This window comes from Cinclus cinclus, chromosome 2, assembly GCF_963662255.1.
Source record: "Cinclus cinclus chromosome 2, bCinCin1.1, whole genome shotgun sequence".
NCBI lineage: Eukaryota > Metazoa > Chordata > Aves > Passeriformes > Cinclidae > Cinclus > Cinclus cinclus.
The window spans coordinates 5,675,701-5,698,949 of NC_085047.1; the positions used below are offsets into that span (position 1 = coordinate 5,675,701).

Below are 23,249 nucleotides of genomic sequence, written 5' to 3' on the forward strand. Positions count from 1 at the left end.
ATGCTAAGGCACAGAGGAACTGTTTGGCTAAACACAATACATTCTTTAGTTCTCAGCTTGCAGCTGTCATCATCATTCTATAGCACATTCTTAGAAAAACACATTTCAAATAGGGCCTGTCAAATGAGCAAAAAAGAGATTTGAGCTCTGGTATGGAGAGGCTGGATCAGACGAGAGCTGGTGTCCATGTTCTATCCTTGGGACTCTCCTGTAGCTGTTGTTTTCTGCAGTCTTCTGTTGGCAGATGCATTCACACAGTGTTAGCCTGGGTCAGGAATGTGCTTTTGGAAAGAAACTCCCAGTGGTCCCGTGCTCTCTGCGCAGGGTTGGTATTGTCCAGCAGCCTTAGAGCACACAGCAAATGGTGCATCTTTTCTGCAGCACCCCAGGGGTTCACCTAAAGCTCTCCAGCTGCTCATGGGTGTTCAGCTCACAGGATCACACCAGAGCTAGTCCAAAATAAAATCCCCCAACCCGTGCTGTGCTCTGTCAAATCACTCCTGCTGAGCTACGCAGCTGATGAGATAAACTTAGCTTTTGTTAAACAAGCTTCTCCTGCAGTGTGATTTTTGTAAAATCTGTTTTGTATGCAAGAAATAAACTCAGCATCAGCTGCAAGAAGGCACTGAAAAATACCAGTTTGCAGTGCTCATGTACTGAAGATCTTTCTTGATCACACAAAGCATGTGCATGCAAAAGATGGGGCCAACTATTGAATGTGGTCCTGTGATTTTCAGTGTAGCAAAAAGCATTGGGGACTGATTCTTGAACTGCTAAAAGTGGATTGGTTGGCAAAAGAACATAGCAGACATGACTTCATGCAGCATTATTGCTGCCTAAGCCTCATGTTTTCTTCACAAATGCTGAAATACCACAAAGAATGATTTAAGATCAATCTGCACAATGATTTGCAAATGCATTAGTCCCATTTCTCTTATTCAGTAGTTACATATATAATATATATATATATATAAAAACTGGCATAGAGTTTCTGCTGTTATAGCACAAGAGCTTGCATTTGAAAAGTCATTGCGCATAAGTGCAAATGGAGAGTTACCATATCTGTAAAAAAAAGAAAAAGGAGGGTGTGTGTGACAAAAAATGTGTAAAAAGTCAAAATCTTGGAATACATCTACTAAATGCAATGCCATGGCCAGTCCCATATCTGGAGTTCACTCTCAGCAAACATTTTAGATACAGACACTGCCTGATGGGCAGGCAATTCTTCTGCCCTTCCAATGCCATCAGTGGAGAGCTCAGCCTGGCAAAGTTTGATGGAAATAGGTCTGTATCAGTACTTGAATACCTCTGTGGTGTCTTACGCGCTGCCCATGGCAGGTGGGGGCTGGAGCCAGGTGAAATTGGGGGTCCCCGTCCAACCAAACTATTCTGTGATTCCATGATTTTGAATGAGGAGCTGGCTGTGAAACAAGCCCAGGCATTGTGGAACACATCTCTTTTCCAGCAACACAGAGGAACATTCTGGAGATGGCTTGAGACTGTTTTAACTTAGCATAATATTTTACAGGGTGGTCCAGAATAGCCAGAGGAGAAAAGACCATAGAAAACTACAGCTATCTGATGTTTTGAAAACATTTCTCAACTTCTTACAGTCAAGGGTTTAGGACTTTGTGAGATGGAGGTTGCGTTTGAATAATCTCTTAACAGCTGCTGATAAACATACCTTCCATAAAAAATTCAGAATTTTAACTTTTTAAATGTTTTTAATCCATAAGATGCAGCAAAGAGTTCCACAAATTTAATTATGTTCTGTGAAAAAATATTTATGCTGGTGGTTGAAACCCACTTCTTGGTAGTTAAATGCAGAGAGGAGGAGGCATTACTGTGGTGAAGCTGAAGAAAACAATGAACAAGTAGCAAAAGAAACAGCAGTGGTGAAGAAGGGGAGCAAAGCACCTCACTCGAAAAGAGAGACAAGAGTCAGGAAGGATAGTAGGGAGAGGACCTCAAAGATTCCCACCTGACCCCAAAAGGGCACACCCAGAAGTGTAAACAACCCTGGCTAAGGAAAAATTGGTCAGGTTTTCACTGTGAAGTGGGAGATTCATGACCCACATCCCTGAGGAAGGACTAGGACAGGGTATTGAGGCTGAAAAAGATTCTGAAGGTCATAGGAAGGATCAACAGTGGATTTTTCCCTGTTAAAAAAAGCTGTGAGTGCCCAAAGGGTATTAAAAAATAACTGTGTGAAACTGATATTCAAGAAAGACTTGGTTTAGATGAAAATTGGTAAAATACTTTGAAAGGAAGGACAGAAAAGTTCCTCCAGATCACTGCAGTCAGTGCAAGGAGTGTGCTTAGGTGGATTCATCTGAGGGTGGATACTGCTGAAGATACAGCTTCCTGAGATCACACCTAGCAAGACTTGTGAAAAGAAATCTAAATAAGGAAATGAATAAAATTGTTTGGAAAAGTAGTGAAGTCCTTACAGCTATTCCTATAATACAAGGAGAAGGGTAAAAGGAAGTAAAACTGCTGCCAACTGTAGTTAAGCGGGCAATATCAAAGTATTTACTTTTATATGCCTAGAACTGTTGTCAGGAGACAAGAGATATGGTGTTCACACCAAGCAAGTGTTTATTGCAGGTGCTGTTAGAGCAGGAAACTGAATATCATCATCAACTACCTCAGTTACATTGAGGTGGAAGAGCAGCAGTGATCATTACATGACAGGAACAATCATGCTGGAAATAGGCTGTACAGAAATGATAGAATAATGATTTTAAAAGTGTTGGAGGAGTAGAAGCATATTTTAAAGATGTGAAGAAAAAAAAAAAAGTGGCAATGTGGATAACGTAATTAGTTTCCATCAGAATTATTCCAGGAAAAGATGTCAAAGGAAGCCCTCCTGGGATAGACTGGGGAGTTGAATTTGGGTGTAAATAAAGAATTACTGAACACTTTTAGAGAGTGAAAATACTCCAGAGATTTGTGTCACAGGAAATTTTCTTAGTCATCCAGACTGAAAACCATTAGCAATCATATGCCACAGGAGTGACAACAGAAGATCTATTTAACCCTGCAGTCAATGAACCAGGGGCTGATAAGACTTAAAATTTTGTTTTTGAGACTAACATTAACAACTTAGAGGAGATAATTGTAGAAAAAAACCTTTGGGCGAGCAAGTGAGGTTGATTTAGTTTATGCGACCTGGAATGTGGGGATGTGATCTTAGTTAATTTAAAAAGGGAAAATCATGCATAACTAGGGGGAGCTAAGTGGTGAAGAACAGACCAAAAAGCTCAAGGTTTCATTTTAAATGAAGCTGGGAATCTCTTTATGTTAAAGATGTAGAGATGTTGGGGATTTCACTTTAAACCAAAGGAAACATCAGCCCAGCCAGCTCTGAAAATAAGGGTAAATTCTATTGAAATGGACATTAGGAAGATGGGGAAACCCTGCAAGGATGAGGAAAGATGATTGTCCTGTAAAACAGCCTGTCGTAAGGATCAAGAAACTGAGGGAATTGCCAACAGCTGTGCAATTGCACAGCTGGTCTTGCAAAATACCTTTAATTGCTTTGAGAGCCCCAAAGCTCTCATTGCATCCCTGTGCTTTGGGAGAACCAGAGGGTCTTGTGGGGTTGGTGTTTGGAGTCATGCACAGCCCGTGCTCTTTAAGGTAGGAAAAGGGTGTGTGGGGGTAGGAACTGCTACAGAGAAACATTTGGTTTTTTTTTTTTTTTTGCAATGAACAGAGCCTTTTGGTCTAAGTTTGCTTTTGGTACCTGGCAAGGTGGGCTGGGCCAGGACTGTGTGTTAGCCCAGACACTCCTGGGATATGAGGCACCAGTTTGAGGCAGAAGGGGGTCAGTCTGAGCAGTGGAAAGCCTTGAGAAGCGATACAAACAAAGTATTTTATTGCAAAGTGTTAGGAAATTGTAATTATCAGTCTCATCACTAATTTGGTATGTGATGGCCTCACATCAGAAGATTCAGCAGCTGTTTGGGCAGAGATGGAAATGAAACGGTGTTGGCTGTGGTGGCTGCATCTGGATCAGAAAACTGCTGGATATAGTAGCAGCTTGACATCTGCTTGATGTTTGGAAGGTCATGCCCTTCCTCAGGGTACCAAGTGGCAGCCTGAGGAGCCATCTCAGTGTGATGTTGAATGGACAGAGTGAAAGTTTGATTGTGGCCTTCCACAGAAACCTCCTAGACATTTTGCCTACTAGCTTCATGCAGAATTTCCTTATGTGAAATGATTTTTTGCTTTTCACCACCTCTGAAAACACCAGCTGACTACAGCCTTGCTTGTTTTCACTGATTACTCACAGAGTCTCTGATGGTTTTTGTTTTGTTTTAGCTTAAAATCCCACTTGTTTGATTCCCAGTTTTGATGTTTGGCTTATTCTGTGTTCCTGGATTTTAAAATGATTGAAAATCCAGTGGATCTGACACCACAGCTGTTAATGGCAAATTAAGCAAATCTCAGTTGTACTATTTTCTGAAGTCCCAATGACTTCAAAAAATAAAGGTTAACAATAAAGAGACTAGCCAAAAATAATACATTTATCTATTGAAAAAATCTCTGCTCTAGACCCTGGACTTTTATGTCAAAGGAGCTCCCTTACTTATTTCCTGACTTTAACATTTTACAGACTTTTAAAAGTAACATAATGAAGCCTAAGGAGAGAATCAAATAATGTCATAGTAGGTAAGGAAACTTGGGTTTAATTCTTTGCAGCTGTTTTCTTTTGTGATCTTGGGAAATAGTTTCTCTGTTTCTCTCTCTCTCTGGTAGAGAATTTTTATCTCTGAGAACACAGAACAAAGGAAAATTTCTTATTTCTCCTGGAGATGCATTATTTTAATTACTATAAAACACAATTAAGAGCTCAGACAGTAAAGCAAAGGGATTGTGTTAAATACAAAGAGGGGGGAAAAAAACCCCTCAAAGTCACTCTGAGGTTCCTGACTAAAAGCTGGATTGTTTAAATATTTCTATCAATTTGTTGTGCCCTCTGTGAACATGGGAAGTGAGGACACCAATACTACACCTTACTGGGTTAGAGATCTGATCTCTGCTGCCAACTCCAACCCCGGTCTCACTTTTACAAATATCTTAGCAACTGTTCATCTCTGATGTTGAAAAACACTGCAGAAAACACAGCCACCCATGAAATGGAAATGTAGAATGAAATGGCTTCTTCTTTTTCTGATTTTTGGTGGATATTTTTTTTTGTTGTTGTTGTCGTTGTTATTAAAATAGAAAATAAGGTACTTATCATTAAGTTCCTCTTTTCCTACTTAAGTTTTGTGCCTAGATTGCTACATCTTGGGTTTGTTTACAGCTTTGAAAAGGAGATGAGTAGATCAGCAAGGAAATGGTACATCACATTGATTTCCCATAACTATCAAGGCTGTCTACAAACTGTGCTGGCTGATACCTTTGGATTTGATGATCTTCAGGCAGAAGTAGCCTGGAAGGAATCCTGTAACATCTAGATAAAACAGCCACCTGACAGGACAAACTGCTGGTTGATATGAATGTCTGGTTTATTGTTAATTTCTTGTCTTTTTTTTTTTTTTAATCCCCATGTGCTTGGGAAGAACTCCTCAGCCTTTTTGGAACAAGGTAATATCTGTATTTCTGTACTTGACAAGAAGTCCAGGTGCTTGACTTTGCTTTTTAGACACACTTGGAAATGTGCAAATGGAAAAACCCATGAATTTGTGGGCAGTAATTCTGCATGCAGAAGCTATGTATCAGACTCTGGCTGCCTTGTGGTCTGTGCAGCCTCTCAGAGAAGTGAGAAGAAGTGGGTAGCACTGAAATAAGGAGATCATGGTGATGGGGTTAGAGCAAGGAAATTACCACAATGTGGGGGATGTAGACTGAAGGAAGGAAATAGAAATATGGCTCTTAAGACCAGAGAGGAAATGGTAGCATGTGTGAGTCTTTTGCTGCATTAAAAAAGGATTATTTTGAATTTATATTTTGGGTTACTAAGCTGTGCTTTATATGTATAGACAGCAAGATCAGAAAATGCACTTCTGAGGGCAGTTATACTCCTCATTCTATTCCTGTCAACAAAGGCCAGAGTCATCTGGAGTATATTCATGGTCTGCGTTGTTTCCACAGCATGATGCCAAGCAAAGGGCAAGCTGGACTAATTGGTCAGCAGGGGACTTGCTTGTATGAAAAAGGCCCTCAAAAGGCTCAAAGTGACCATACCTTAATGACAGCAGACTGTATAGCAAGCAGTGTTTTTATTTCAGTGGAAGGACTAAAGGGACACGGGCCTGTCATCGTTCTTGGCTGTGTGTTTGGGCTGGCCTTTCCCTGACTGCAGTGACCTCAGCCCTGTGAGCCAGTGTGCCACTGTGAGAGAGCATGTCCCCACAGTGTCCTTCTGCAGGTGCTGCTGGCACACCAGCTCAGCTGAACACAGAGACACCTCTTGGGAGGCTTTTCTCCCTGGATGCTGGATTGTGGATATCACTCATTCTGGTTGTGCTCCAAGCCACACTCAGCAGACTGGCTCAACGTCAGTCTTCGTTTTCCTTACCAGGGCCTGGAGAAGCTCCTATCCTTATTTGTTTCAGATCAACTTGCTTCATTCTATCTTGAGGTCTTTGACAGGTAACTTGTGCAATGCAGGGACAATCACTCACTTTATAGCTGTGATCTCCTGTGATGTTGATGACAATGTTGGAGCTTCCCTGCTGCAGCAATGAAACTCCAGGAGATGCATTTGAGCAAGGAGACCTGCCATACCAGAACATTTGTCTGGATAAGTCATGTAGTGGCAGAAAGAAATAAATTGAAATAGGGGAATCAGGGAAGGAGTTTACTCCACACTTGCTTATTGTATGGTGAACTACTTCATCTAGAAAGAGTCCCTGTAATATTTTTGCATCAACCAAATGTTGAATATTGTAAAGAGCATTTTCTGGCAAGAAATTCTACCCAGATGTTTCTGGGCAATTGAATAGGAGGATGTGGTTTGTACCACTTTATGACCATGCTGAATGCAGGGTTACTGTTTGAACATCTCTCCAAACAATCTGAAAATATGAATTCTCTGCTATTTAAAACTAGCTTGTCTTGAAGGTGTCTGAATATCTGTAATTGCCACCTCTATAGCAATATATTCCACAGGAGAAGGAAATGAGGTGGGATCATACTGCCACTGTGTATTGCCTTGGAAATGCAGCATAAATCACTGTATCTGGCATCACAGCTGTGATGAAAGATTTGGATTGATTTATTTTGATCCTTGGGTTTTTTTTTTTTTGGGTTTTTTTTTAATTTTCTTTTTTTTTTTTCTTCCTCCCCCTTTGAATTCAACAAAACTTGGAAAGAAATTTCCAGGTCTGGTGAAGTTGTTTGTGTGGGTATTGTGGTTTATATTTTTCTCTGTTTTGTTTGTTTTGTGTCTGTATGACAGTGAAGAAAGCATATAGGACAGAAAAAAATATATTGACAGAAGCACAGGAGTCAGAAAATCTGTCATAATTTTTCTTTTTGCCTTGCAAAGCAGCTCAAGTACTTCTGCGGCTTTTGTGCTACCTATATTTTAAAAAAGAAGAAAAAGAAAATTCAAGCTGAGAGTGAATTACATCTACAGTTCCAGATTCACTTTTCCAGAAACAGAAATGGAATTGGGCAGCTGACAGAAAACAGCTGAAACACTTGAGTATAAATTAATGGTTAGGCAATGCAAGAGAGATAACTTCTTAACATGAAAAATGCTAAGGGAATTAGAAAGAACCCTTTCAGCTAATGAGTTCTCATCATGCTCAGAAAAAAATCTGCCGCCATGAATCCCTTATTTTGATAATTTCTGAATTTTCAATCCTCTGAAAAGGATTTTGTGGCACTTTAGCTCTATGTTCATGTACAAATATTTGTGTGGCCTGTATGTGTTTCTTCGTGTACATTTGGTGGTCCCAGCTGAGACTTTAAAGCTCCTCTCAGTACCCAGAGTATGCACTGATGTACTGCTGCCCAGTATTCCACCAGATTCAGACATGCTGTTGATAGAATTTCACAGAAAATGTATGAAGACAGTAAGAGTTCAGTTATTCACACTTCAGCATGATTCTTCTTTCCTAGAATGAAATTCCAGTAATTGACCACGTTACAATTCCAGAGCATAGTTCTCTATTGCCCTGTGTTTTGCTTTGTACTTGTGCAGTATAAGAGAGGCTGCAGATTTTGGAAATAAGGGTTTTGGCCACTTTACACAGTACTCTACAATATCAAAAAGTGGTAAAGAGCAAGTGTGAACAAAACTTCTAGTCCAGTAACCACAAACAAGTCCAATTCAAAAATAGTTATTATAATTAATGTCATTACTTTAGGTGGCAAGTGGCGATTTCTGTAGTGGTAAGTGGTATTGTTCATTAGTACTTAGAATTAAATCCTGCCAGGCTAGTTACCTTCTGAGAGGCTGGAAACAGAAGAGGGCTTTCCCGGGCTTGGTTCATTTCAAAGTGTGAATTTCACAGAGGTGTGTCCATCTCTTTCAGTGGTTTAACCAGTTGTCATATCTCAAAACCAATCACTGTTTTTTGTCAGACATAGAGGAAGCCTAGCTGCTCTTCTCAGAAAAAAATCCCTTCCGTGGGTTGTCTTTAGTGCTAAGCCAGCACACCTGATCTCTGGTGAGCTGTAATTTTTCTCCCCTATATACATTTTTTAACTGCATAGGTGTTTCTGCACACCATTTCAAATGAAAGGCTTTTCTGACCTTTGCCTGGGAAGTTGTACACGCACTGCTGAACTCCCCAGACTTGCCAACTTTAATTGGAATGCCCTGGAGTTTCATTCAGATCACAAAATGTTACTTACTACCTCAGTAAGCAGCAGCCATGAGAGGGAGCCAATGTCAGGCTCTCTTTCTCGGAAACTTCCATTGCTTCTGGCACCTGGTCGTCCCAGGAGCCTCGTGCTACAGGAGTATTAACGCAGAGGAAAGCTATACTGCAGCTCCCTTGTTCACCAACCCGGCTCTGTGCTCAGTGGCTCCTCTCCGGTTCTTGTCCCAGTAATGACTCCTTTTACAAATCAACCTTTCGCTGAAATTTTTCTTCCTTTTGTGTGTGTGGTGCAACGAGTCTCTGCTGAGCAGACACAGGATGCAGTCCAAGGGAGGTGATTGTCCTGCTCTGCACTGCTGTGGCCTTACCTTGAGTCCTGAGAGCGTTTTTGTGTGTCATGATATAAAAAAGACGCGAAGCCATTAGAGAGCGTCCAAAGGAGGCCATGAGGATGGTGAAGGGACTGGAGAAGTCTTTTATGAGGAGTGGCTGAGGTTGGAGGAGACTGAGGGGAGATTCACCGCGGTCTTTAACACCCTCATGAAGGGGAAGCAGAGGCGCTGGCACAGCTCTCTTGCCCCTGACACCCAGCCCTGAGGGAATGCCATGGAGCTGTGTCCAGGAGGAGAAGGTGGCCCGAATATCAAGCAAAGGCTCTTCACCCAGAGGGTGCCTGTGCACTGGAACACGCTCCGCAGGGAACTGGTTGCAGATCCAAACCTGCCAGAGTTCCAGAAGCGCTTAGACAAAGCACACGATGTGCTTGTTGCGGTGTGCAGGGCCAAGGGTTGGACTCGGTGGTCCTCGTGGTTCCTTTACAACTCGGGGCATTTTATGATTCTCTGATAAGCCCTACCGAACGCGGGGTGCAGGTAGACACGGGGGTTCCGAGAATCTTGCTGGCAGAGGGGGGAAATCCCACGCTGATATTTCCTCGCTGGCCGGCACGTTTGTCCCCACGCCAGGGGTGCCGCGGGCAGCGGGGCTCGCCTGCCCAGCAGGAGGGTGTGTGGGGACGGCTGTGACCCGCCGGGCTGTCCCCGGCTCCGGCAGCTCGGCCGGGGCCGCTGCCGGGCTCCGGTGCCGCTAGAGGGACCCGCCCGCCCGGGAAAAGGCTCCGAGTCCCGGCACATCCCCGGCCCTGCAGCCGACCTCTGGGGCCGGGCACGACGAAAACTGCCCCGGATCGCCTCCCGTTCCCACCCCACTGGTTTTGTGTACTCGTGGTTTCTTGCCCGCGGAAGGGGGGGATGGCGTTGCCCCCTCACGAAGTGTCCGGGAGCGGAGGCAAAGCCGTCCTGTCTCGGGAGAAGCCGGCCCTCAGGGAGAGCCCGCTCCTCCCTCCCTCTCCCCTTCCATCTGTGCTGCGTTTCCCTGTTTGCAACTGGGTCAGTAACCCCGGGCTCCTCTTTGGTCTTCTTTGTACAGCTGAGCGTGAGAGACTGCAAAGCAGCTTGTAATTTCACAGCCTTCCTCGTTCCCCTGAAGGATCTTTAAATGAGAGCACTTTAGCCCAGCTATACAAAACAAGTCAAACGTGCTACGGAAATAACTTTTTTCCTTTCCCTCCCTGTGTGCAGTCTTGTGGGTGAGAAGAGAGTGTGAAGTGGGGTGAATAGAAAGGCTGGTTCAGAGGAGTGTCACTTGATCTGTTTTTTCTTAAATCTAGACTTCTTCCTTCTATTTCTATTTTATGCCCTGTTTGCAGGCCTAGAGCTTGGAGGGTGTTTCAGTTGCCTTTTTTTTATTCTTCTCCAGTCAAGTGAAAGAGGAGGGCTGGAGTAAATGATTATGGAGTGCTTTAGCACCATGTTCAGTGAGCTGGAGACTGGCAAGGGCTAGGCTGGCAGGGACTGGGGAGGATTGGCATACACTGGGGTGTTTTAACTAAGAAGAGCGGGAAACGTGGCAGTGGTTCGACTGTGTTAGTTGTACTTCTGAAATATAAAGCAACCCGAGCATCTGTCCCTGACACGTTGAAAGCAAGGGACAAAGTGTCGCTTCAGCTCTCCAGGTACTTGAGGTGGCTTTTGAGAAGGCAGGAGAGCATTGGAATGTAGATTAGATTTTACAATACCCTTTCTCACTTTTTTTTTTCTCTGCTGTTTGTACCTCTCAAGATGTCAGTACTTGCAGTTCCCGAGGCCCACTGGCTGAGCATGGCTGGTGCTGACCAGAGTTGTCACAGCAGTCTTGGAGAAGGATCATGTGTGCCGGGCTGTGCAGTGCTGCACTGACCCTGAGTGGGATGGAGGTGGCAAAACCACCTCCTCTCCCTGTCTCAGCTCCGGGAGGTGCCAGGCAGCTCCAAAGTGAACTGGCACTTCTGTTAGCTGGATCTGAGCTGGGATGAGTTCAAGCAAGTTTATTTCAAGGCTGCCAGGCCCTATAAGGAGAAAACTGCTCTGTCTTTTTCTCTCCTTGTTCTCCTCCTCCTTCCCCTTTCCTGACTTGCTTTACTCCATAGCTCTCATTTTCATCCCTCAGATAGTAGCATATGATTCCTTGTGCAGTTAACAAAGGGTTTCCTGTTCTCCCTTCCCCTCCTTTCCTCTCCCCTCCTGTCTTCCACTCCAGGACCTCAGGACGAGGTGCTGGCTGCCTTCTTCCCTAAGCATTTGTTTTTTTAACTATAAAAATGAGATAAGACCTACCTGACATAATTAATTAATAAGTATTTCTTCCACACTTGGAAAACCAGATTAAAGAAATACTTGTCAAAACGCAGGACACCATTGATTAAAGAGGTTTGAAACAGTCCAGTAGTAACACATATTTATGTGTGTGAAAAATGAAATCCTGCCTAGCTGTTACAGATGTATTGTGCTTGGGAAGTTGTTTCTGGGTTCAAAATAACCACAGTTTACTGGCTGTTAAAGTAGATGTGGGAGACAAATCCCCAATTTGAAAACACAGCTTGAATTTTTGTTACCTTAAATTCCAGTATTTTTGCATATATCTAAGCTGATGGATCACCTCAAGCTTCAGAGGTGAACTTTTTGATGACAGAGAATGCAAGCCCTGTATTGACCAGAGGTGTTGAGGTAATTCAACACTGTTTTGCTAATCGCTGGCTTTCTCCTTGAAGGGTTCTCTTTTTGTGTCTGGCTGGGAAGCAGTGCTGCTCTGTGCTGAGCCCACCTGGCCATAAGTCAGTTCAGGCTGCCTCAAATGTAGAAGATGAACATGAAAGATTTTTTTTTTTCTTTTCTTTCTGTGGATGCAGGCACAACTTTGCTGCTGTTGGTTAGTAGTGTGTGTTTGTGGGATAACTATCTTCCAGAGACTACCAGACTAGAAACAGCTGGAATGCAAACTGTCTGATTCCTTATTTTGTGGTTGTGGACTGTCTCATGCAGCTTAGTACTGTGAAAGATGGGAAAGCAAGCTTAGCCAAGAGTAAGTTGCTTAGCAGACGCTTGCTGTCATACAAATTAACCACAGCTTTTGCATCTTGGAGTACTGCCGGCACAGAACCAGCTAGTGCATTAAATGTTTACCACCAGTCATGATCTAAACTTAAAGTGAGAAGATTTATCTCTCTTCTAGCATTACCTTAGCAGTTAGCACTTTTTGTGGTGTTAAACATGTTTTTCATCTTTAAACCCAAACCATGAAATGCAGCTCTGAGTTTCAGATAAATGTGTGCACAGGAAGAAAGGAAAAGTCTTAATTTAGTGAGGGGAAAATATCACCCATGTATAGGAGGAATCTTGCTTTAAAGTGGAAAGAGAGGCTAATTTTTATTAGTGCTGCCCATCTGGTGCATAGCAATGAATACTTTCAAAACTATATTTTAAATAATTTTAGGACTATAATATATAATAGTATTATATTATAAACAAGAGTAGATACAATTAGTTTGAGCTATTAGTGGATAAAAAGCAAGAGCATTTGCTAAGCAGCATCTTTGATTTCACACTGCCCCAACCAGGATTTTAAATCCAAAATTGTACTAATGTGCTTTGACTAATGAACTACAGTACTTTTTCCCTGCCTGAAAATATTCCCTTCTGAAATTTTCCTGAGTTGCAGAGTTCTTACTTAAGAAGTAACTCACTTGAATGTGAAGTAAACAACTGAAATTTACGAAACTGGTACTTTAGTAGATTAGGATAGAAAGTGAGGATATAAAGTTGCTTTCAGTTGCTGGTTTCCATTATGTGTGGGCACCAGAAAGTCTGTTTTGAATTTGGCTGGTAACCTTGGCTGTTCACAGCCCTTGCTGCTGACTACTGTTTGTTCTGTTCTCTGTAATCTTTCCTCTTAACCAAGATCAGCATCATCAGAGTTTTTTTTTTTTTTTTTTTAGTTACTTTATGATGGCTAGAAACACTAAATCAAAAAGCTATTTCTGTTTCTTTTAGAGGTTTAGCTTTCCTGGTTGAGGAGCGAAATAAGAAATTTGATCCTGGTTCTCCAGAAGACAATGAAAAATACGAAAAAAAGCAACTTGGTTTAATTAATTTCAGGATTTCACAGGGGAGAGATATCAACACCTTGTTGGTATTTTTTAGCAGCTCTGCTATTGGTAGTACTTTCCCTGTAGTAGGACTGACACAAGTATTAGGATTCTTCTTAATATTTACAGAGTTGCTGCAAGGGTTTCCTCTCACTTTCTTGCAGGATTTACTCTTTGGTTTGCAGAGTTCCAAAAAGCTCTTTTTTGTTCTCTTTTTTTTTTTTTTTAATTTTATTTTTGCAGCAGCGATTTTCTCTTTCTCTTCTGCGAGGGGAATCTGACATGCAAAGGTCGAGTAGTAATGTGTACTTGCCTAGAAATAATGTACTGAGTTTGTAACTACTGGAGAAAATAATTTAGCACAGAGCTATTCCAGTGCACCTCCCCAGCACCGAGAACAATCAGGCACCAGCTGAAGACAGCGACTGCCAAAACCACTTTTGGATGAGGTGGGTGTTTCTGGGTGGTACAGTCATGTGTTAACAAGTGTGACTGCATCACTAAAACAAATGCGTTTCTGAAACCCCAAGCTCTTTGTAAGGGATATGCCATCCTCAGGAGGAAAGGACACCAGTAAAGCATCTGGCAGGGAGGAAAGGCAAAAAAAAAAAAAAAAGTACAGCATAATGAGGTGTATCTAACTGCTTGTTGTTAGTAAAAACTACCTACCTGAGCTAGATATCATGTTCACAGCTGCTTCAGGAACCATTCTTTGCAAAAGCTGAAGTGGGAGTGGGTCAGCTGCTCCAAACCCAGTTGTCTGGGTTTTGGAAGAAATCTAAACTGATGCATGGGCAGTAAACAGCAATGGGGGTGGGGGAGTGGGCAGCTGCAGCAGGGACAGGGACCCAGGAAACTTTGTGCAAGCTCTGGAGAACATACAAACCCTTTCTCTGAAATACACACAGAGCCTTCTTACAGAGGTGAGAAACTTCTTACAGAGGTGAGAAAATTTTTTTTCCCTTTGCTGAGACTGAACTCTCACAGGGCACAGATCTACATGCAAAAAAGCTCCAGTGCATAAAATCTTGCTCCATTGTGCTCCTTGAACCTGGTGCTAAGGTCCAGTGGAAGCCTGTGTGCTTCAAGGAGAGGGAAAGCATAATCCTGCAGACATCTTAACTTCTATCCATTTTGAAAGGGGAATTCTTGTTGTTTTTTTTTTTCCTGTACACATCACATGCATGGGTAAATGCTGGAGATGAAATTATACTGTGTGGTGCTGTGTGGGGAAGTGTTTGGCACACTGGGTTCTGTAAAGGGAACGAGTGATGAGTCGCAGTCACACACCAAGAAATGATGGTCCACAAGCCACAAGTGCTTTTAATGGAATAACTGCCCACTTGCTCGATCAGATTTCTTGTAGTTGCCTCTCCCATCCCTGCGTTGAAAGGTGAGCAGATACAGCTCACTGAAAACGATACAAAAAGAAACAACCCCTGGATCTTGAGAAATGTTTAGCAGCTTAATTAGTTCCAGAGTATAATACTGTTAGCAGTCCATAAATGACAGATATTTTCTGTTTATCTACATGTGGTTCCTCCTTTGAGATTCACCCATTATTATTTAAATGAGTATTTTAAGTATCTTTTCTCCTGAAAAGCAGCCCCTATTTTTCCTTTCAATTTGATTTCACAAGATATTGTCAAACACTTTAGGACTAAGAGAATAAACAATATAGTCTGTACTCCAGCAGCCATAAAGGGAGAGGCAGGGGTATTGAAATGGATTCCCCTGAGACACCCAGGGTTATGACTCGGGAAATGTGGGAAATAGAGGTCTTCAAGAGTGGATGATTTAGGGGGTTTTCTGTGCTACCTCCTGCTAATCTGCTAATCCTTTTGGAAAGCTAAATTTCATGGCTGTTTCTGGAGACAGCAGAACACAGCTGATGCTGAGAGCAATTTTTTCTCTCAGCATAATGCAGCCAGTGCTGAGGTCATGGGGGCTGCAGAGGCTGTGCTCTGACTGCAATGGTAATAAAGTGTGCTGGCTTGCACTGAGCATGAGCCAATTCCACTCTGTCGCATCCCAGTATCTTCAAAATTTAGCTGTGCCACTGCTGTGCTGGAGCTCCATGGTGTGACAAGTGAGCTTTCCATTAGATTCCCGCCTGTGTTAAAATCCACGGCAAAGCAAATGCACTGTTTCTGGTAATTCTGAACAGCATTTCATTTGGACCTTGATGTGAAAGCAGAATACAGTAAGTTGCAAGTGACAGAAACAAATTAGTTCAGTATCTCAAGTTCCAAACCTCATCATCTTGCAGGAAAACCCTTCCACAGCTGTTTGTTTCAGCTGGTAGCCAGTGGGGAAGATACAAAATTATTAAAAACTTCAGAGTTTGTAATGGAGAGGGGGAGAGAGAAATTACAGTGATGATTCTTTTCCAGTGTTTTTTTTTTCTTTTTTTTTTTTTTTGTCTATTGCAAACCACTGAAAGTCTCTTGGAAGAACAACTGCAAAGGCCAGTGACACCTTTCCCCAGCTAAAGGTGACCGTGGTGCTATCATGTCTCAGTTCCTTTGTGCTGTCCCTAGGCTGGTGGTCCAGGTGCCAAACTGGAGCACCTTTGCAGGAGATTGCTGCTGCTGACAGTGGGGCTTGTATTCCCTGTTCCTGTGAGGCAGCACTGAATGTCTGACAAAGAATTTGAAGCTGGGCTCTTAGTGACACAGCTTGAATCTGTTTGTCCTGAAAAATGCAAAACCTGAGCTTTGGTGCGGGTCTTAACAATTTCATGGCTTGGCATCTAGAGCATGTCAGTCAGGATTGGCCAAGCTGCCATCTTTTAGGCCATGGAAGGGATTTGTTCATAGAGGTCATCTTTGACTAAATAAGTTAGGATGGGCTGGAGTTCCTGTAATGCCTTTTTAACTCTGCTGGGAATGGGGATATGGATGGATGCTCTGTGGGAGGGAGGGGTTTAGAGGTGAGCTTCTCAGTGAGCATCCCACAGGATCCCCTGGCCAGGTGTGCAGTGCATACTCAGGTCTCTCCCTCTTTCCATGTTGCAGAAGGTGCTGCATAGCCTTTTCCAGAGACTCACACTGCCAGCACTGTGGTGCTTTCTCACTTGCTTGGAAAGGGAGCACAGCCCTGGCTCTTGGGGCAGTTGAGAAAAGCCTTGGGTGCATCAGGCTTCAGAGGATGGAGGACTGAACATGCTGAACTGGAGCTGTCAGCCCCAGTTCTTCAAACCTCACTAAGCCACCCTCCATCAGCAGTGCTCAGCCCGGTTTGGTGCTCAGGCTGGTTTGGTGCTGCAGGTCACAGGCTGTGTGCCTGGCCAGGTGTGAGGACATGGAGAAAGTAGTGTCTCCTTGTCTCAAGCTTCTCTCCCTTCTGATACTTCCACAAGGAGAACCAGCTGCTCTTTATGAGCCTTCCCTTCCCCATGGAAGTGGTGCCTCAGAGCACTGGGCACTCCACGTACCCAGCTCACTGGAGGTGCCCCAGATGTTTGGCTGTTTCCCTTGGGGATATGTTTATATCTGCTGTGGGTGTGCAGTGGCAGAGGGCTCCCAACACTGGCTTGCTATGAAACTGGTAACCCATGAGAGCCCCTTGCCTGCTGCTGGGGTGCTGTGTAAAACAGGGAAATGCATCTATGGGACAAGGCAATGCTGCAGCTCACTCAGCTGAGTGATACGGGATGATGGTAGACGTATTTAAAGCTACTGCCCTTTGCTGTGAATGGCTTGGCTCTGTGCTGCAGGCCTGTGCCAGACTGTTAAAATCATGTTGCCATTCCATGGTGTATTTTCTATCCTACATCAGCAGGGTTTAAAATGTGTATGTTGTTTTACTTAACATTTCATTTATGACTGAGGGTTATTTAAAAAAAAGTTTTGTTTCTTTGTCTACCTCAAATGCATATTTCCTTCATATATAAGGTAATACCTTATGCTTCAAGCTAGGCAGCTGTGCAAATCCCAACTGGATCAGAGCCACAGTATGCTACCTCTTTTTCTAGAGCAAAACCAATCCCAGATGATCCATCTCTTTAAAACTTGGGCAATTAATGCTCCCAATATTACCTGTACAAAAAAAAAAAAAGTCATTATAATGTAAATGCAGAGTCCTGGTGCTTTGCTCAAATACAACAAATACCATCTGAGTTATATAAATTTATGCAGGTTAAAAAACAATGACTATGTTCTCCTTATATGAACAAACGCTCTTAAAGGTATTGCCCACACCGTACAAGCTTCTGGAAGGCTTTCTTGAAATCTTCATTAAAGATTGTGTAGATTAAAGGGTTAATAAGGGAGTTTATATATCCCAGCCACGCTAGGAAATTAGACATGTCTTCTGAGATGTGACATGCTTCACAGGTATTAACAACTACTTCTTTTACAAAAAACGGGAGCCAGCAGATCACAAATGCCCCCAAGATCAAACCCAGTGTTGTTGCTGCCTTTCGCTCTCTCGTGCTGGAGATTCTCTGTTTTTTCCAGGATTTCTCATGCTTGGATTCAGACCTGGGGCTTCGTAGGGTGATGTTGATTTTATCGGAGCTGACCAGAGCATCTGAGGTCTTCTCTGTTGTGCTGGGCATTGAAGCTGATTTGGTGCTTCTTTCACCTGTGTCCAAAAGGACTTGTCCGTTCACTCCCTCCTCCCTCACGATCCGGCTGATGCTTCTCCTGTGAAATGTCTTTGCTGCTTTGTAGATCTTGTAGTAAAGGATCAGAATCAAGGCCAGCGGGATGTAGAAGGCGCCAAACGTGGAGTAAATGGTGGAGACAATGTGGTCATGTTTGATGATGCATTCGTCCTCCCTGCTGGTTGTCTGGTGCCTCCAAAACAAAGGTGGCATGGAGATAAAAATGGATATGATCCATACAACTGCTATCATGATGCCAGCATGCTTAGGTGTCCTTTTCCGGGCATATTCCACGGCATCTGTGATTGCTCTGTACCGGTCCAAAGCAATGGCGGAGAGGTGCAAGATGGAACATGTGCAGCACGTGATGTCCACGCTCAACCAAATGTCACACACCACCTGGCCCATGATCCAGGTCTCCTTCACAATGTAGACAATGCTGAAAGGCATCACCAGGACTGCCACAAGGAAGTCAGTCACTGCAAGAGAGCAGATGAGATAGTTGGCAGGGTGGTGGAGCTTTCTTGTCACAATTATTGCAGTCATCACGAGAGAATTGATGGCCGTTGTCATTAGAGCAAGCACAGACAGGGTAATGGAAATGAGAATCTTGGATGTCGCCCATTTGAAAGGTTCTTCTGATGTACTGTTTTGTTCAGTTGAGTTTATTAAATCCATGTTCCCTTTTAAAGACGATCTTTACCCGTAGCAATTACCTGTTTGAAAAGTAAAAACATTCAGGTAATGCACCCTTGGTTTTTGTCATCTTAAAAGACAGCGGGCTCTAGGCTTACAAAAAGTTCAGACTTAATTAGAAATTATTCAGGCTCCAAACTCCAGCCTGGTTCCTTGAGTGGCTAAAAATACTTACTTCCCCTCCAGCTAAAAGCACATTTTCTGGAATGCTTTTGAGAGGAGTCCTGAAACTGGCTAAATGTGAACAACCTCATCCTAAAGTAAGCACTAATACTACTTTTAGGCTCATGCTGTCTGCTCCACTAAGCAATGTAATGACTGTTGAAAACATTAATCCAGCAGGCATAAGACTTATTTTCCCCCACATAAACTAAGTTCCCCTCATTGATAAGTGACTAATTCCTCATGTATTAGGTAAACATGGGATTTCTTAACTGGGACATAGTTTTGAAGAGAAAACAGAGATATGAAATGTTGCCATATATCCTAGGGTGTGTGCTGGTTTGTATAGACAGCATACAAACAGGAGAAGAAAAACACTGTGTGATGGAAGTGTCATTTTACGTCTTCCTCTTACACATCTCTAAAATGAAAACAGCTCGATATGTTTTAAAGCTTCAAATGCTTCACTTGTTGTCTAATTGAAGCATTATACATATATTAGAGTCCTGAGAACATCTCTACTTTTCCTCAAGTTCCTGTTCTGTGGTATATTCCAAAGAAAACTGCAGAAAACTTGTATGCTACTTGCTCTGCTGGTGACTTTCTCAATGGAAATAGTTGAACTTCTCCTATGGCCCTGCAGGAAGAAAAATGCAGGGAAATACTGATTAAATAAGTACTTGGTTGTGTTCTGGCAATACGTTCTTATCAGGAAGAATTTCTGAGTACCCTGCAGAATGCAGCTGGAGTTTCCAGCTTTTACTGTGAGTGACAAGCTCTACTCTAAAGGGGATCAGGTGTCATCCTCCAGTGAGTATCAACCTGCAATTTCTTGTGCAAGATCTACTTGATGAACACCTAAGTGGGGTTATCTCTGACAGATTTTTGAGTGTAGTGAGTGAGTTGTACTTGTGTTACACTGGATACCATGTAGGGAAATAAGTGAAATTAGGGAATAATTTTTCTTTCAGAAATTTGGTTTAATTAACATAACTAAAGCTTTTTGATATTATGCTGGAGTGGCTGAAAAAGAATCTCATTTACTATTTATAACCTTGGACTCAACTCACTCACTTGGTTTGATATTTTAACCCTGGCAGTGCTTAATATGCTACTGAACACTCAAAAATGTTTTTAGCACTGGTTGACCAACATTTAATTGAATGGAGGCACAAGGAAAGGAAATGTATTTCCTATCGTGAGATTTACACATGCTGAGCATATTATTGTCCTGTACATGAGCTGATCACAACCTGTGTGTGCTTTCTGTGTTCCTGTCTCTGAACTTCAATGATACTTCACAAGGGTAAAAGTAGATCTTTCATCATGTCAGTGTCATCTTAAAACCTTCTGAATCCACACTAATTTCTATTCTGCAGATGTTTTTGGCTATAACTAGCTGTCTTGTAGAGAAAGAACAGACACATATGCTATTACCTGGTGAATGGTCAATGTCTGCTGAATAAATCTTCCTTTTCAAGCTTGTGCAAATACATAGGGGAAAAATGTTTATTGGGAAAATCTAAGCTATCTGTTGATATTCAGCAGTTGATCATACTTTAAAACAGTTACTCATTATGGTTAATAACCTTATAAATTTCTAACTCTTTGGATATTAGTTCTTAATTGCAAGCAAGGAAAAAGCAATTTAGAGCTAATGAAAGCTGATTAATCGTTTTTGAAAGATTCTTCAGTTTGAGACCATGAAGTAAAGAAGATAGTCTGGGTAGATTGGTAAAAGTGGTGTGTAGGAAGAAGCAGTTTCCTTAGTGCTGCTGTGATTGGGAGGCTTTTTCTGAGAAGCACAGTGGCAGAAATATTCTGGCTTGCACGTTTCTGTGCAGTGATGATGCCTCTCTGTGGAGAGGCAGAGCCATGCAGAGGCTGTGCTGCTTAGGACTGCCAGTCACAAAATTTGGTGGCTTTTCTGGTTGAGTGGGTTGGGGATCATTTTCTAACTGGTGGGAATTTGTGCAGCTTTACTGGGTGATCATTAACTAAAATGTTTTATAAATATGTGGAGTTGAAGCATTAGCAGTATTTAAGGACTGCTGTTTCTTTCTATTTTGATAATGGCCAGAGTGACCTAATTCTAGATGTTTTCTTAAGAGGTACTCATTTCAGTTAGTTGCTATGGCTGGCTTCTGTCCTCAGCAAGTAACCAACTCACTTTTAGGAGTATGAAGTGTGATCCTGTGCACTGGATTAGGATGCAGGAGAGCTGGCCTCTGCCCCTCTGCTTTTCAGCCTTTCCTTGTCAATTTTTAAAGCAAATTAATTACAGCGCTTCCTCTAATTCATTGTAAAACAAGAGGAATTCCCTGGAACCTTTGTTTATTTTTATTGCTTTCTTTTAGTAACATGATTTATCTTTGTGGAATGGGTTTAGAAGTGAGTATTTTAAGCATGCAACTATTTTCAGAAGGATTACTACAGTCCAGATGTTTGTAAGGCTACTTTTGTGGAGCTGGCAACTCAGTGCCTGTCTTGCACAATCTATCAGCTTATCACTGATAACTCAAATTCCATGGCAGCTGCTCTTGCTGAAGATAGAAGTGTTTTCTTTTATTATTACCTTTTCAATGATCAGCTGTTGTTGGAAAACTCTGGAAAGACTTGAAATTTTGATTGCATTACATTGCCCTGAATTTAAGACTGGTGAAAATGGTGTCTTGTACTTTATTATTTATTATTATTTATGATTGTTGAACAAGAGCTCTGTAAATAAAGGAAGCTGCTGTTCACCTAAGATAGCACACCTCTTATCTTGGACACAGGAATATTATTATTTTGGAGGAATTAGCCACTTCTACAAATATTTTTTTCCTTCCCTTCCAGATCTGGCATATTAAGGTGACCTGAATGTAAATACTTCCTTGTCTGTAAACACACACATATATTATCTTACTGATCATGTTTAGAAGGCATGGGTGAAAATGACTGTGCAGCCTTATAACTGAAGTAAGCACTGAATTTGTCTAATGGCCACTCAAGGAAAATGGATGTTGTTGGTGTTTCAGCTTTTCCTGAGTGTGTGTGTATGTTATTAAGCCTTTAACGCTGCACTTGTGACTAGGATTTCCAAAATAACAATGTAATTGCTCCTGTTCAGCAGCTTTAACCTGCCATTCCAGGTTTGAAAAATTGTGCTATTCTGCCTTTGAAAACCAGGAAAATAATTTAAAATGCCCCATGTTGGAGAAACATGACTGGGAATACTTTTGGGAAAGGAATTCTCAGTCTGTTTTTGGGTTCTGAATGTAGACTGAGCTGCTAGAAATGTATAGCTCTTGATTTTAAGACTATTTTTTTTTTCAATATTGCTTTAAGTATTGGCAGGGAGAAAACTTGCTGATTAGGGTTTAAGTACTGCTTTCAAATAAAGGTTTTCTGAGAGCACTGGGAGGGGTGGGAGAAGGTGTTTGGTTTTTTCCCATGTGGGTTCATTAACAAAATGTGTCTTCATTAAAAAACAGGAACAGTAATCAGACAGCAAAATAAGCCAGGGATTGAATTTAGGGCATTTAAACTGCTACAGGCAGCAATAGCAGCCTTTGTGCTGGGGCAGAGGAAGCTCCTGCTTTTCCAGGTGCCACCAGGCTTCAGCTGGCTTTGAAATGAAACACTTCACTTGCCAGCAGGATTCCCTTGCTCTGTTGGCCGCTCTGACCTGCAAGCCAATTGGATCTAAAAAATTTTTAGGAGGCTTTATAAACTTGTACAAATCTTTCCTAATGTGACTGTGTGTTTAGATACTGTCTTAGTATTGTACTAATGACAATTAGCTTCATCCATCATATTAAGTGTGAGTAGAAGGAAATATTGCTGCTTTGGATTAAAAAATCCATTTAAGAAAGATGAGCTTGTACTTGGATCTGATGGGGAACGTGTACTTTGAGCTTGAATCCCGGTGTCCTAACAGAGGAGGAAGGGTAGAGGGACACTTTCACTTGATTCTTGGTGTCCTTAAATTCTTTCCTGCCAATAACTCTTGCTAAGGCTCCTAAAGCCACAGTGCATCCCTGGGACAAGGTAGGGAAGGTTTGTAAGGGAAGTTCCTTACAAGCTCAAGGCTGCTGCAGCAAATCTGCCTTTCCTGGAATGTGAAGTAGATGTCTGTCAGCAGATTGAAGCGCGAAGCAGAAACTGCAAGGTTGCCAAGTCTCCTTACCCAGTCTGCATTTCTGCATGCTTAAGACCTTATTTTTTCTTTCCCCCCCCATATCTGCAACTTAACTCAGAGCTATAGTTATTTCCTGTTCTTAATCTGTCAGCAAATATTTGTATATGCCTGCTAAAGAAATGCTTAAGATTCCCTGTTTGGGTGATGCTGTCCAGTCCATGGGAGTGAGCACAGTCTGGACCTGAAATGTATTGGCAACTGGAGGAATATCTTAAAAGCTGTTTACGTTTTTGCTGCATGAGTCTCCACAGTCTGGAGTTATTTACAATTTTCACTTTTAAAAGGACACAACAGACCTAGAAACACAGACGACAAGTAACTGCAAAATTACAGATAAATCAATTGAAC

General features: G+C 42.2%; 1 protein-coding gene across 1 annotated transcript; it reads right to left on the reverse strand.

Moving 5' to 3' along the window:
* Positions 1–17,059: 17,059 nt before the first annotated feature.
* Positions 17,060–18,538, reverse strand: HTR1F (5-hydroxytryptamine receptor 1F). The gene has a single exon (XM_062511479.1). It carries the CDS (start codon positions 18,536–18,538, stop codon positions 17,435–17,437), a length of 1,104 nt encoding a protein of 367 aa, XP_062367463.1. The 3' UTR covers positions 17,060–17,434.
* Between the last annotated feature and the right edge of the window lie 4,711 nt (positions 18,539–23,249).

Excerpts from the sequence above, each read along its gene's own strand:
- HTR1F (XM_062511479.1), bottom strand. The coding sequence starts at position 18,538 with ATGGATTTAATAAACTCAACTGAACAAAACAGTACATCAGAAGAACCT.